The 15,095-nt window shown below is 36.5% G+C and overlaps 1 protein-coding gene across 1 annotated transcript in view; it reads left to right on the top strand.

Moving 5' to 3' along the window:
* Positions 1-15,095, top strand: part of CADM2 (cell adhesion molecule 2) — a 1,264,184-nt gene that overhangs the window by 1,010,069 nt on the left and 239,020 nt on the right. Inside the window, exon 7 of the mRNA XM_029578402.1 lies at positions 4,450-4,540. Coding sequence (XP_029434262.1) covers positions 4,450-4,540 — 91 coding nt within the window. The remainder of the gene's footprint in view (positions 1-4,449; positions 4,541-15,095) is intronic.

Genomic DNA, 15,095 nt, shown 5'->3' with positions numbered 1-15,095 from the left:
GAGAGAGAGCCCGTATGCATGTGTACATGGTGGTGTGCATGTGTGAGTGTGTGTGGTGTGGAGTGCAACAGAGCTTGTGTGCGTGAGAGCCTGTGTATGTGAGAGGAGGGAGAGAAAGCCTCTGTATGTGAAAGGGCATGTGTATATTTATGTGGTCCCCCTCCCCCAATCCAGAACAAATTTAGGGTGACTGGAAATCAAAAGATATCAGGTACAGAGAGTGGGCAATTCTTTTTATTCTTATTAGATTTAACTGCTAAATGTTATTTGATGTGCTGTTGTTTTTAAATATTTTGTTTTTTTGAGAACATTTAAAAAAAATGATGTCCTGTTCATTAGCCATTTTGAAATATTTATTCTATTAGTATAGTTTTACTATTATGATTAATATTATATTTCTTGATTTTATTATTGTTTATAAGGAATGATGGTGTTTCTGTTTTTCCACTGTTTCACTGCATACAGGTCTGGCTTCATACAGTTTCCAGTTCAGTTTTTATCTGCACATTTCTGTTTAGAATTTATTCTATATTTGGTGTTCATCCGTCTGGGTTCTACCTGTGTGATCAAAATGGTGTATTCTGTTGGCATGTAGTTTCTGTGTAGGGATCTAGCAGCTTGGCTTATTCCTAATAGGAGGTGTATTGGTGTTTTAAAATCTGGTATAATATTTGTAGAGTTGTCTTTTCAAAGGCAGGGTTGTTACTACTTGAGTTGCTGGCATTTAGTGCTGTTTTAATATGGGAGGTTTATTTATTTAAAATATTTCTAGGCCGCTTATAGCAAATATATTCTACTAAGCAGATTACAATATAAACATAAAATCCATCATAATAGGTTTACTATATTATAATTGTTATTCAGTTTACTAATGGATTTCTGAGGGCCTTTATAATAGGGCTAATACCAAATGTCTTTGTTGTAGGGTTTTCTGGGTGGCACTGCTGCAGTGCATGTAAAAATAATATACATGTTGCTGTGATATTTTTACCTCTGAAGGCTCTGAATATCTTTTTTTCAAGTACAATGTGATACTTTAGGTAATGAGGGGCAGTGGCCGAAACAGGGGGCGGGCCTGTGCTACCCGGCAGTGATCGCACCATCGCGGTGCGATTGCTGCCGATTTCGCACCCAATAGCGCCACCATAGAAGGTGTAGCTATTGGGCGCGAACTCAGACGCGAAAAGGGCCTTACCTTTTCGTTGTCCGCGGCGTCTTGGCGGAGTCGGCCTTGGTGATGCCCCGACTCCTCCTCTTTTGGGGCCGACTCCGCCCCCATTTTGGTATCACACGAGATAAGGGACTTTTCGCGTGCGAGCCACTTGGAAAATAAGGCCCATTGATTGGTGATCGTTTGCTTAGTTTTTTTTTATTATTTATTTATACATTTTTTATAGATATTTTTAGACAACAGTATGCATTGCCAATGAAAGGTCTACTTTTAAATATATAATCATCTTATTCAAAATACAATTAAAGAAATTATAGTCAAAAGCATCAACCGCCTTATCAGCATTATTAACATAATTATTTTTTTATGCTCTAGAGGATGTAATTCCACCAAATTTTCCTTTTCTGGTCAAAATAATAATGTTGATAATAATGCTCGTTTTCTTAGTTAAATCTGGTGTATAACAATCCTAAGCAAAGATATAGTTACATAAAGACATATCATCACCTTTTTATGCAAATGTTTGGGTGCAAATATCTCTACTGTGTAGTTTTAAATTTTTTTCTTTCTAATGTCATTTAAAATAGTATCCTTTTTGCTACAAAAGTCACCCTGATTGTCTTGCACCCAGCCTTGCTTTGGTCAGAATTACAGTCCCAAAGACAAGCATCATTTACATACGTGAATGCACTATGTTAAAAAGAGCCATCTTTGGCACCCAACAGTGAAACATGCAAATGATCTAGAGATGTGAAATCTTACAATGTAGCTCAGTTTACTCTGCTTACCACACTTTTAGCTTTTGACACATTTGTTTAGATATATTTTCATAAATTAGTCATCAGTCAGTGCAAAACTTTGTATGCTGATTAGTTACCTTGCCAGTGGTGGCTGAGCCACTGCCAATTCAGCAAAATTGACAACCCCATTGTCTAGGAGGCCACTCCAGACAGCCAGACAATGTACCAGCCACAGGTTTCTAAGCTTTTAGCACAAAACAAGAAAAGGCAAGACACTATATACAAGAATTGCTTAAACTGCAGATTTCACAAAATTCACAGTTAATGTTCCTGCCTTGCACATGCTTTTCAATGTCTCATCAATGAGTGACAAAGTGGCTTGTGAATAAATGTACTGCCTGCCTGATGAAGTTGTTATGGGTGCATCAAGGGGAGCAATAATGTGCTCTTCTGGCTCCCAAAAGGTGTCTCTGTGGGGCAGCCAGAAAATGGCAGGACCTTGGGGGTGCAAGAAATTGACCAAGACGTCACGTTTCTCAGTTGAGGCCAATCCACCAGGATTTATCATAGATGCAAGCTAAATACTGACCAGCTTGGAAGCTGGATACTTGAAGGGCATGGAAATATTCACATTCAAGTTCTGGAACACTTGCAGTGAATGAAGTGATGTCACTCGAAAGTTTGCTAATGTAAATTTTAGTTGCATCAATGGGTTTGAATTGATGATTTTCCCTTGTGCCAGCAACTGTATGACCTTTGACCTCTCATTCTGAGCAGGTCTGGTTGCTTCAATGTCCTCCTTTGGCACAAAGAAAATTTTGATACCAGGGACACAAAGAGCACAATGGTGTCACAGGCCAGGGCATGTTACCCAAATCTCTGCCACATGACATTATACCATAGTTCCTTCTGAAGGTGATACTTTTGCATGTTCAGGCTTGCATGCAGTAAATAACACAGACATTAAAATGTCCATTTTGAGGGGTCATTTATAAAAATGTGTCAAAGCAAGATGTGCCATAAGCTACAAGCATGGTAAGCACAACAAGCTTCGCCACACTATAGAATTTCACATCTCTAGCTCATTTGCATATTGCACAGCAGAGCGTCAAAGATGCCTCTTTTTAAGATAGCGCACCCACGCATTGCAAATGATGCATATCATTGGGGCCTTAATTCTGACCAAAGCAAGATGGGGTCCAAAATGTAGAATAAAAAGATGCTCTTTCAAATGACATAAAAAAGAAAAGAATTAAAAATTACACAGTAAAGATATTTGCACCAGAACATTGGCAAAACTTTTCATTAAAAAGTGACATTGTGCCTTTATGTAATTATATATTTGTTTCCAGTTGCCTGTAAAGCCTCTTAGTGCAAATCTTATATGTATATGCCATGGGCCATGACTACTGATTCAGTCAGGACCTGAATCAAAGTACATGTCAGGAGCAATGAGGAGTCAAAGTAGGCCTTATATTTCTTTTGTAACATTTTTCACATACTTTGCTGGCCCATAAAAAGGGAGGCGAGCTAACGTTATGTTCCAAACTTTGTACTTGGACTTACCACCAGGGCTTGTACTAATCCACAAAATATCAGGCCCCTGAGAGGTGTTGTCAGGCTGCAGCATCTGGACAAAATGGCCATTTTAAGTTGCGTGGAGCATGGTACTCAGAGGTGACCTCTAATCAACTGCCTCTACCTCTCTAGCTAATGGAAATCCAGTTGAAAAATGTAGTACAGTTTTCTTTGAGACCCTAGAAAAACATCTGTGCAAAATTTGGTTCAATTTGAAGGAGATTAAGCATGGATCCCTGGTCCACTTGATGTGGAATTGACCCCAAGCTGTGTTTTAATCTGTTGAGTAGTATCTGAGCATAAGCCAGGGTGGCCCAGAGAAATTGGGATTTGGATATGATTAGGTACAGTCACACAAGGTGTGGGTTTCTTGCTAGGTGAGGTGGGGCCCTTAAATAGAGATGGTGGTGGATCAGCTGATGACTACAGGCTGGATATTCTGGGAGTAGGATTTCTTGCTAGAGCATAGTGGATAGACAACGTCATTATCAAGAAATATGGGCATAGTGTACCTTGTGTTTTATTAAAGTTGTGGCCTTTGTTTCTCACAATGTTTGTGTTTTTATTTGTGTTTGGGGGCAGTTAGGTTAACCAATATACAGAGGATGGATGCAGGGAGAGGCCGATTAGTTCATGTTGCCTATATTATGAACATTCATATATTCTCTCAACTTAGTAAATTGAGATGTGGGGGGAGAGAAGATGATTAATGAAAGATAACTGTGGGATCTTTTTAATTATATAGGACTAGATGTCTAAAATATATTTTCAAATATACAATTGCAATGGCTGATTTAGCTTTCCAAATCGACATTGGGCATCTAAAATGTGGCCTGAAGCCAAGACAGCAACACATCCAGGAGTTTGATGCTTTTAAGCTGGACGCACACAGCTAACCACAAGTGTAATAATGACAAAGAATTTCTACTAACTATGTTTATTCTCTTGTATTCCTTCCAGATACTCCTTCAGTTAAGATCTTGCCCTCCACCCCAGTTCCACAGGAAGGACAGTTACTGACGTTGACCTGTGAATCGAAAGGAAAGCCGCTGTAAGTCAATTTAACAAGCAATCTCAGTTTGTTCTTCCCTTCTTCTCTGCTGATTGCAGTCTGTGAGTTCAGAATCTGCATTTTTCCATCTTGTCCTGGGGTGCAAAGTGATCGTGAATAGAGAGAGCCTCTTGAAGCATGTCTTCATTAAGTGGCTACGGAAGATTGGTCTTTTACTTTGTCATCAATTGTCTCGCCCAATTCGCTGAAGTTTCTGGGAAAGATTCCAGCTGAGAAGTTTTCAGTAAGATGTTGCAACCTTCGGAGAGCACAGATTTCATCAGCTAGTGTTTACATCATCAGACAGATGATGCTTAGATTTTCCGGCAGTCAAAACATCTTGCTGAAAATGTGCAAAGTCAAAGAACCTTCCCATCCCCTTCAGGAAAAAGAAAATGTTTTCTGACAACTTCTCTTCACATATTTGTGTATAGAATGTTAATGAACTGCAGTAATAACCCATCCGCTTCCGTCAAAACAAGAAAAGAAACGTCTGACATCTGGGAAATTAAGTTGTAGCTGTCATGTTCTCAGTTTCACTTATAAATTGATAAAATTGCCCTTCTTTTGGATTTTGTAAAAACAAATCTCAAATTGTTGACATTTCACATATTTTGATATACTGGTGCTACTTTTTTAATCATGACCAACCTCTAAGGCTTAGGTTCTGATTAAAGGATTTTAAAAATTTAAAGGCTGATCCCAATTGGTGTCTGTATTTTAGTGAAGATTTTAATAATTAGATTTAGAATGTGAATGCAAGGTATCCCCCTGTGTTGCTGTAGATGATTAAATAATAGGCTGCTCTATAGCTATTGTTCTTGAAGTATGTTTAATTTGATAATGCTTAGATGTTAGATGCATACTAATATCTGTTTCTTTGATACCATCCATGTATGAGCTTATAAGAGTTTCCATTAGACATATATATATATACATGTGTGTGTGTATGAAATGAGTGTTATATATACAGTAACCCAGCTAATGCAAAGATAGCATCAAATACAAACAAAAGCAAAATAAATTTGAAGTTTTATATTGCAACAACAAAGTTAGGGCTAGAAGAAAAAAGAGCTGTTGGAGTTCTCTCGCCCGGCTTTATAGTACCCTGGTAGAAAGTCCATCAAGTTAGGGCTAAAGAACATTGTAGAAATATCATCTTTGTGTGACTTTCCTCACTCCAAGTCATGTCAAATCTTCACTGAGGTCTACTGTGCTGTTTGTACATCTCACTCTGCATGTCAAATTGGCCCCAAAACCTTAGACCACCACCAAAACCTCACCTCGAGTTACTAGCTGGCCCTCCTATAGCAGTATAAATAGTTGACTACTATGTGTGCCACCCAGAGGCTCTCTCTCTACTCCGTTCCATTCCACGCCACACCACTCCACGCCCTTTCCCTATGCCCAAAAATGTCCGAAACAGAATTTGTGAAATTTATCACAAATTGCCTTTTGGGTATATCGCACAGCTTAAGCCAGGAAAAAAGATGTAGTTATTTCCGGTGTTAAAAGCATGTGATAGCGTAACGCGCTCTATCGCACAGTGCAATAATGGCCCTCATTTTCATTGATCCCAGCCAAACTCCTCTCCAATCCTGTCCCTTTGAATAAATTTGAAAAATTTGCATGCGTGCCACGCAATGTGATATTTATCATGTGTTATGGTGTTATTGCGGACACATTTTGATAAATGACCCTATATGTATCTACATAATAAATATTTAACAATGGTTAAGCAGCTGTGAATAACAAGCCTCTTAATCCATCAGGAGCTTCTGATGGCTTCATAAACCCTGAGTAATCTGTCATTGGCACCGCAGCACCGAAATAGAATAATAAAGGTCTTATTCATATGCTATGGACTTTATCACCCCAAATATTAACTGACACCACCTTTCTGTCAGCAGTATAATGTTGGAGTAAAAGTCTTCTTTCTTTTTCTGTAATGTTTTTCTACAATTTCCAGCAGCCCCAAGTAAAAAGACTTGAGTTCTCTTGTATTTATCATAAAATCTTGCACTGCAAACAAGTCACCTCCACAAATAAACAATATGAAGGTTGGCACTCAAATTTTCTTGCACTAATATTCTCTAATAGTAAGCATGTTGCAATTCATTCCTTTTTTTTTTTGGCAGTTTTTACTACCCAAAAACTCAAACATTTTACTTTATTAGATCACTAAAGTTTAAGACTGTGTTTGTTATTGATTTGTTATTGATTGCTATTGAATGAAGACTGACCATTTGAACTATTCAGATCTCTACAGCAATTGGATTCCTGTTCCTGAATTGAGATTCCCCGCCACACACATGCACACACACACACACACACACACGGTCTTTAACTAGGGTATGCAGAGTCTTAGCCCTTTGTGGCCTCTTAGAACCAGCTGCACAATTCGAAGCCCTGGGTGGATTTGCCATGGAATGGATGTCATATGAAAAAGAAAATGCCTTATCATCTGGCCATTTGACAGCCACACATCTGGAACAAAAGGAACGCAAGCAAATGTGGAGAAGCCAGCAACACATGGCAATTTTCAAAAGCCATTTATTCCAGTAAACAGGCTGTCTGAAAATTGTTCATCCTGTATGTGGGTAAACGGAGAAACATAGAAAAATATAATCAAACATAAAGGATGAAAGTACCTCTTTTGCTATATCATTTGTCTGGTATTTTTCTAAAACAGCATTTGCCACCCTTCATCCCACTGAAAATATATACCGTTTTTAATTTGAAATCACAAATCCTATTTTTTGTTTGTTTTTATGATACAATTAAAAATGTCAATCTTGAAAAAGTTCAAATAGTTCTTATGTTAAATTCAAAAACTCATATATATTCTTAGTGGCTCAGGAACACTTATCTGAGATTTTTATTTTTGAAAGACATGAGCGGCTTAAGATCGTATTGTAGCTCCCTGCTGACTTCCTGTTGGATTACATATAATTATATATAGTATTCAAAGGGTGTTTTGGGGTAAGAGATGATTTGTGATGACAGCATATCAAACATCGAAAGATGACAGTAAAAGGCCATATGACCTATCTAGTCTGCCCATCCACCTAATTTAGCTTTACAATTCCCATCACTCCCTCAGAGATCCTTTGTATTGCTTTTTTGAATTCAGATGCCATTTTTCTCTCCATCGACTACTGTCTCCATAAAGAAATACTTCCTAAGATTACTCCTGAGTCTACCCTCTTTCACTCTCAATCCATGAACCCTTGTTATAGAGCCTCCCTTCTGTGAAAAAAGGCTCACCTCCTGTGCATGGAAATCTTGGAGATATTTAAGTCTGTATCATATCTCACCAGTTGTTAAAACCAACACTACTACTCTAGCAGAGGATGGATTTGATCCATTGGCCTTTGGGTCCCATGAGGGTTCAATATCTTGTGCACTTTTCTCTGTGGGAGAAGTAGGTGGGATCAGAGGCATGGTTAAGTCAGAGAAGACAACAACATGCTTTGTTTTGCATTTCCAGATCTATGCTCATTTTTCAGGGGCATAGTATTACAGGGAAAGCAGGTGCAAATATCTGCAGCTTCTTTTTGCTAGGACAATTTTCAAAATTTACCAAGCAGACAGATTCATAAGCCCACTTTGAAAATTAGCAGGTACGCATATGCGTACACTCTTAAACTGGCTCATTAGCAGGTAGAAATCTGTGCAAATAATTTATGTCCCATAAACAAATGAGAAGAAGCACCCAAGCCATTGTTACTGTTTAAATTTTAAAAACACAGCATCAAACGGTGCTCAAAATTTCAATAACCTGTCTCTTGCCATGCAATGGGCTGCAGAGAATGTCTCATAAAGCACCTCTAGAATCATTCATTTTCTGGTCCAGGGTACCACTTCAAAATATATCCATAAACCACTGTAAGGCTAAAGAAAGTGAATAGTTGGCTTTTTATTGCTTTTCCAATATACTGAAGACCAGGTCATTAAATCGTTCAGCTCATGCCACTGTACATCGTCACTGACACTGCATTCGTTGTTTCAGACACCCAACCCAACATAAGCCCATGTTTCAGTGAAAGCTTCGCCTGCCTCAGGGGTCATTTATATCTAAAAATATACAAAAGTACATTTCTAAAATTACCCACCTTTAATGACCCCATCTGAACTAACAGTGTCAGAGCAGTTGGAAGGCTTATAGTTTATTGTTTTTTTAGACTGTCACATCAGCAAAGCCTTCACAACGGTATACAATTAAATCATAGCATAGAAATACAATAGCTTAATAAAAAGAAATAACAGCTAAAACACTACAAGAGGAAGCACAGAATAATTTAACTGTTAAAAAGACATCTAAGAATAAAATTATTATAAAAATTCCTAAGATAAAATAAATAATAAAACATAATAAAACATTTGAAATTTGTTAATATTAAAACAAAATAATTAAACAAGTCTCTGTGTTTTCTAGTGCCCAACTTCAGTGTAAGCAAGTTTGAACAACCATGTTTTTAACTCTGCTTTGAATTTTTTCTTGTCATCCTGCATTCTCATCAGGATAGGTAGTGAGTTCCATACTTTTGTTCCTGCTTTTGAGATTATGCGTTCTCTTACTTGGCTGAGCTTAGCAGATTTAATAGTTGGTATTGCTAGCAATCCCTTATTCACTGATCTCAAATCTCTTTGAGGGATGTGTAGATGCATAGTTGTATTTAGCCATTCTGTGCATTCTCCATAAATAATATTATGGATTAAACATGCAGTTTTATATTGAATACAATGGGATATTGGGAGCCAATGTAGTGAGATCAGAGTAGGTGTTATGTGATCACATTTTCGTCGACGGGTTAAAATCCTTGCGGCTGCATTCTGCAGAACTTGAAGCGGTCTAAGTGTAGAAACTGGAAGTCCTAACAGTAATGAATTGCAGTAGTCTATATTTGCAAAAATCAAGGTTTATAAAACTGTCCTAAAATCATATTGCTCTAAGAAAGGTTTTATTTATTTGTACAGTTTTATATACCGTCATTCAGTTTAGCCATCATAACGGTTTACAAGATTCAAACAGAATACTGATAAATTATACATAGTTGATCATCTCAAAAATATCAGTGAGAGGGGTGGAGGGAAGGGGGAGAGGTCAGGGGGGAAAGGAAGAGATGGAGAGACAGGCAAAGGAGGATGGTAATGGTATTGGGATATATTCATCTTAGAGGTAGACTCTTAGTGTTGTTTCTTATAAGTTCAAATTGATATGACTATGGTTGACGATGGTTGTTGTTTCTGTTCCTTTCTTGAATGGGTTTGGTCGGTGATATTGATTGTAGTTAGATTGCTGATTTAACAGATCGTTAATGTAGACTTTGTGGAAAAGCAAAGTTTTTAGATTTTTCTTGAATGTTTTGATGTTAGTTTGTGTTCTCAAATCAGGTGGTATGGAGTTTCATCTTTTTGGGCAGGCGATGGAGCTCTATTTCTTGTGGTTGATAGGTGAGCATCTCTGATGGGAGGAATTGTTAGACAAAATGTGCTATTTGATTGAAGGTTCCTGTGGGTATTTTGTGGAGTGATTTTTAAAACTTTGTTTTTGATGATCAGAGTGTACTAATTTGTGTATAATGGTCAAAATCTTATATTCAATTCGAGATTTAATAGGAAGCCATTGTAGTGAATTTAATATGGGGGTGATGTGATCGTTCTTTTTTTTTTCCAGTTAGAATTCTAGCTGCTGAGTTCTGTAGAAACTGCAGAGGTTTGATGTTGTTGTACGGAAGGCCAATCAGTAGGGAATTGCAGTAGTCTATGGTTGAGAAAATTATTAGTTGCAGAACAGTTCTGAAGTCTAACGAGTTTAGGAAAGGTTTTATACATCTTAGGATTAGGAGCTTGTGATATCCTTCTTTGATTTTGGTTGTTATGTGGTTATTGTAGGATAGGTTTCTGTCAATGATTACTCCAAGGTTTCTGGTGTGAGTGACAGGGGATATTGGGTTAGTTTGATTGTTAGTTGTGAGTTGAGGTGGTGGTGTTAGATTGGTATATGTTGAACAGAGTGGCAGATAATGCTGAGCCTTGTGGTTAATTTTCTTAGAGATGTTATTGTTGAAAGATATTTGGTAGCTTCTGTTGGAAAGATAGGATGTGAACCATTGTAGAGTAGTGTCAACTAAACCAATTTCTGTCAAACGTTCTAGGAGTATTTGATGGTTTACTGTATCAAATGCTGCGGAGAGGTCAAGGAGTATGAGTAAGTATTGTTTTCCATTGTTGAATCCTCTAAGTATAGTGTCGTTTAATGAAAGAAGGAGAGTCTCAGTGTTGAGGTTCTTTCTGAATTCATATTGGGTTGGGAATAGGATGTTATTTGTTTCAAGGTATTCATCAAGATGGGAGTGAACTACTTTTTCGATTATCTTGGCTATGAAGGGTAGGTTAGAAATCGTGCGGTAGTTAGGTTTTTTGGGTCAAGGTTTTTCTTTTTTAGTATAGGTTTAATTATTGCTGATTTGAGGCAATTGGGGTAACTTCCTTCAGTAAGAGGTTGACAATCTTGGATCTTACAGTCAGTAATTTAAAGTAACCAACCTTTAATTTATTAGAAATGTGTTTCTTCATTGAGAATTCAGTATCTAACATGATTCCCAAATCTCTTGTAAAAAAATGAAGGAGTAATCTTAATGTTGTCTTCTAATAACAGATCAGGTAAAGTATCATGTTTACATTTTCTCTCAAATAGCATTATTTATGTCATCCATATTTAAAATTAATCGCAGGTGTTGTAACAATTTTTTTTATAGCAATTATATAGACTTTGATGACCTCAAGGGTATGCTGTACAGAAATCTCAATAGGAACTAAAAACTGAATGTCGTCGGCATTCAGAAAAAATTTCACATTTAATCCATTAAGAAAATGATAGATTGGCAAGACATAAATATTAAAAAGCGTCGCAGACAAGGTTGAACCTTGGGGTACACCTATATGAAGAGGAATTTTATTAGATATGGAATTCTTGATGTTAACTTGGAAGGTATGATTTGTTAAGGATTTAAACCATTTTAGTGGTATATCTGTAACACCTAATTCTGATAAACGAGTAAGTAAAATCTCATGATCCATAGGGTCGAAAGCCGATGAAAGATCTAAAAGCACTAAAAAATAGCTTTTCCCCATGTCGAAACCTCTTAAAACATTATCCATAAGGGCAAGTAAAAGTGTTTCAGTGTTAAAAAATTTTTTGGTTCGGGAGTAAAATATTGTTAGATTCTAAAAACGTATCAAGCTGTTTTTGTATTACTTTTTCTAAACTTTTTGCTAAAAAATATAGGTTAGAAATGGGTCTAAAATTATTCTGTTGTGTATTATCCAAGTTCAGCTTTTTTAAAATTGGTTTTATTATTGTGTTTTTCAAAATATCTGGAAATATTCCTTCTTTTATTGATAAATTAACAATATTTCTTACTAACGGTGCAATGATGTCCACGACTAATTTGAGGGAGGGAACTTGAATAGCATCCAACGGATGTTTTGCAGGGTTTAACTTCTAGATGAGGGTTGCAATTTCTAAAGTAGAGGTTGGTTCAAAGGTACTCCAGTGTATACCTGCTTTAATGGACATCCTAACAGTTTGTGTAGAGTTGTAATTATTGTTAGAATTTAAAATATTGATTTTCTGTTTGAAAAAAAGAGCGACCTCATTACATTTCTGTTCTGGAAACTCCTGATCTACTGTTGATGGATTTTTAGTTAAATTTTTTACAATAGAAAAAAGTATTCTGGGATTATTTATTTTTATTTATTTATTTATTTAGAATTTTTATATACCGGCAATCATGAAAACATATCTTGCTGGTTTACATAAAACAGGGGTGCATTATATACATAAAAACTAGAACTGTGGTGACCGAAGGTACAGTTACATTTAACAAGGGTAGCCGAACTTGGAGAGGAAGAAATAGGAGAGAATAGAAATAGTTAAACAATATACAATTTAAGTATAGTATACAAAATAAATGTTATATACAAGAGGCATGGTGTTTTAGGAGTCATTTGATTGTGTCAATGGGTTGTGTCCGGAAAAGCTTGCTTGAATAACCAAGTCTTAAGTTTTTTCCTAAAAGTTGGGAGGCAGGGCTCCTGTCTGAGGTCTGTAGGAATGGAATTCCACAGAAGAGGGCCAGCTGTGGAGGTGGCGCGATCTCTTATGGTAACGTGTCTGGTCGTTTTTGCTGGGGGAACTTGGAGGGAGCCTCTGTGAGCATCTCTGGTAGGTCTGGTAGAGTTATGTGCTTGGAGAGGGAATTGGAGGTCGAGGGTGGTGAGTTGATGTATAGTTTTGTAGGTGATAGTTATGGCTTTATACATGATGCGGAAGTATATGGGTAACCAGTGATTATATAAAGACTGCTCCATTTTCTTTTTAAAAAATTACTATTTTGCATGTTCAATATTTTTTTTATAACTATGTAAGGATGCCCTAAAAGCTCCTAGTGCTTGTATTGTTTTTGTCCTTCTCTATTTTAACTCGTCTTTTTAAATTTTGTTTTTGCTTTTTTAGTTCTGAATTGTACCATGGATTCATGTTTTGTTTTGGGTTAATTTTTATATTTCTAATTGGGCAGATTTTATTAGCTATTTTTGTACATTCAAGTAGTCAAGCAGATGTTATATCAGTAGTCATATCATTTTTAATCTTATCTTTAGTGGATTGGAATTCCTTCGTTAAATCATCCACGTTCAGTTGAGATTAGAAATTAATAAAGCTAGAGTTTGTGTCTAGTATTCTATGATAAAAGTTGAATTCAACTTCAGAGTAAATTAAAAAATGGTTGGACCAGGGTACAGGGGTTGAGCTACTAGCCACATTTACAAAGATTATGATTCAGAAAAATCAGATCGAGTACATGGTTAGCTTTATGTGTGGGATCATTAGAAATAAGATTATAGCCAAGAGCAGCTGAAGTATCTACTAGCATAGAACATGTGGTATCTAAAGGAGTGTCATCCAAATGCAAATAGTCACCTAATATTACTAAGGGTTTGTTGGAATTTAAATAAATAGTAAAAAGACAATTAAAGGTGAAATATTATGCTCTAATTTTTGAACATGACAGCTGAGCATATATAATACTTTCCTCTAACACATCTTTGAAGACTATTTCACCAAAATCAATCTGAAGTTTCACAACAGCCAGTGTCAATTTTATAATCCCCCTGAGAAAACCAATAATGGGTCTCAAAACAAAGGCCTGTGAGGTTTTTTTGGTTTTTTTTACATATTTTTTTTTTTTACATATTCAAAACGATAATGCTCCATAACTATTTAACACATACAAGACATTAAGAACTTTTGTTTTTTTTTTCAGAAAACACATTTTTGGAATGAAAATTTGGTGACATAATTAATTTGGGGGATTATGCCAGTATTGATTAAAGCTACTTAAGGTCTGTTAGCACAAGGTGTGACAGATCTGTGCTTTATCTCCCCATATTTTAAACGAATGAGTAACAACTATAATTATATTATGAATGTGGAATAGTCTTCATCAATTGATATTTTTTCATTTAGAGATTTTGATAGTAGTGACTTTTTTGTCAGTGGTTGTTATTTATGAGCACTAATTAGTAAATAGTATTATTACTGTTGTTTTTATTTATATTTAAGGTGATACCTTTTTATTGGAATAACAAAGACCTGGGTTTCCTATCACATTATGAGCCATAAAATTATACTGCCTGTCACTTTTTGATCACACATCAAATCCCCTGCACCCTCTCCCCCCTTCCTTTTCATCCTATCATTGTAGTACATTTTATGATTCATTAATGGCAGTCACACTACTCTATATTTCCTAGAAATGTCATCTTTTACTCATTTCAATTCTGACCTGAAGAAGAGAGCATTATCTCTCGAAAGCCAGTCAAGAATATTAAGTTAGTTGAATAAAAAGGTCTCCACCTGTTAGCCTTTTATTTCTGTGCATTCATGTGGCCTAGCCACAGCAGCCAAACTACTTTATCTAAAAGAATTAAAGATTTCTTAAATAAGCTAGAAGAATACTGAGAGCAAGAGCACCAAATATGACAAGCAGGGCTTCAAACCTCCAATTTTCAAAGAACAGCAAGGTCTTGTCTGCTCCTTAAATTCATGCATTTCAGCTCTTCATGGTTTCCTTTCTTTAGTACTGTAAGATTCTATTCCACAGTCCCTATGCTCAGCGATTAAATTTCACATTTCCCATGTGCGCACTTTCTTTGAAATCGGGGCAGAATGATTTTCTGCACTACAAGTAAGTTGCAGGTTGGTGATCTGTGAACCTTTATTTATAACAGAAGCACTAGAGGCCCATGCATACCTCCACTTAATCATTTACAATTGCACGTTGCAAAGCCCTCATGAAAGCCCCCACCTGAGCATGCAAACCCAAGATTAGGGGTCCCGCGGAGGAAACGTGCTCGATGAAGCCTTCCAGGTAAGCAATCCGTTCTGCAATAAACAACCAATTATGCTGAAGGATTATGCAAATGTTCTGAATAAAGTCTGCGACTGCAGCATTTCTAACACCCAGAGTGACACAATTGCATAAAT

The sequence above is a fragment of the Rhinatrema bivittatum genome, chromosome 15, assembly GCF_901001135.1.
Source record: "Rhinatrema bivittatum chromosome 15, aRhiBiv1.1, whole genome shotgun sequence".
Taxonomy (NCBI): Eukaryota; Metazoa; Chordata; class Amphibia; order Gymnophiona; family Rhinatrematidae; genus Rhinatrema; species Rhinatrema bivittatum.
The sequence above is the reverse complement of the archived record's forward strand: the minus strand, read 5'-3'. Positions and strand labels throughout refer to the sequence as shown.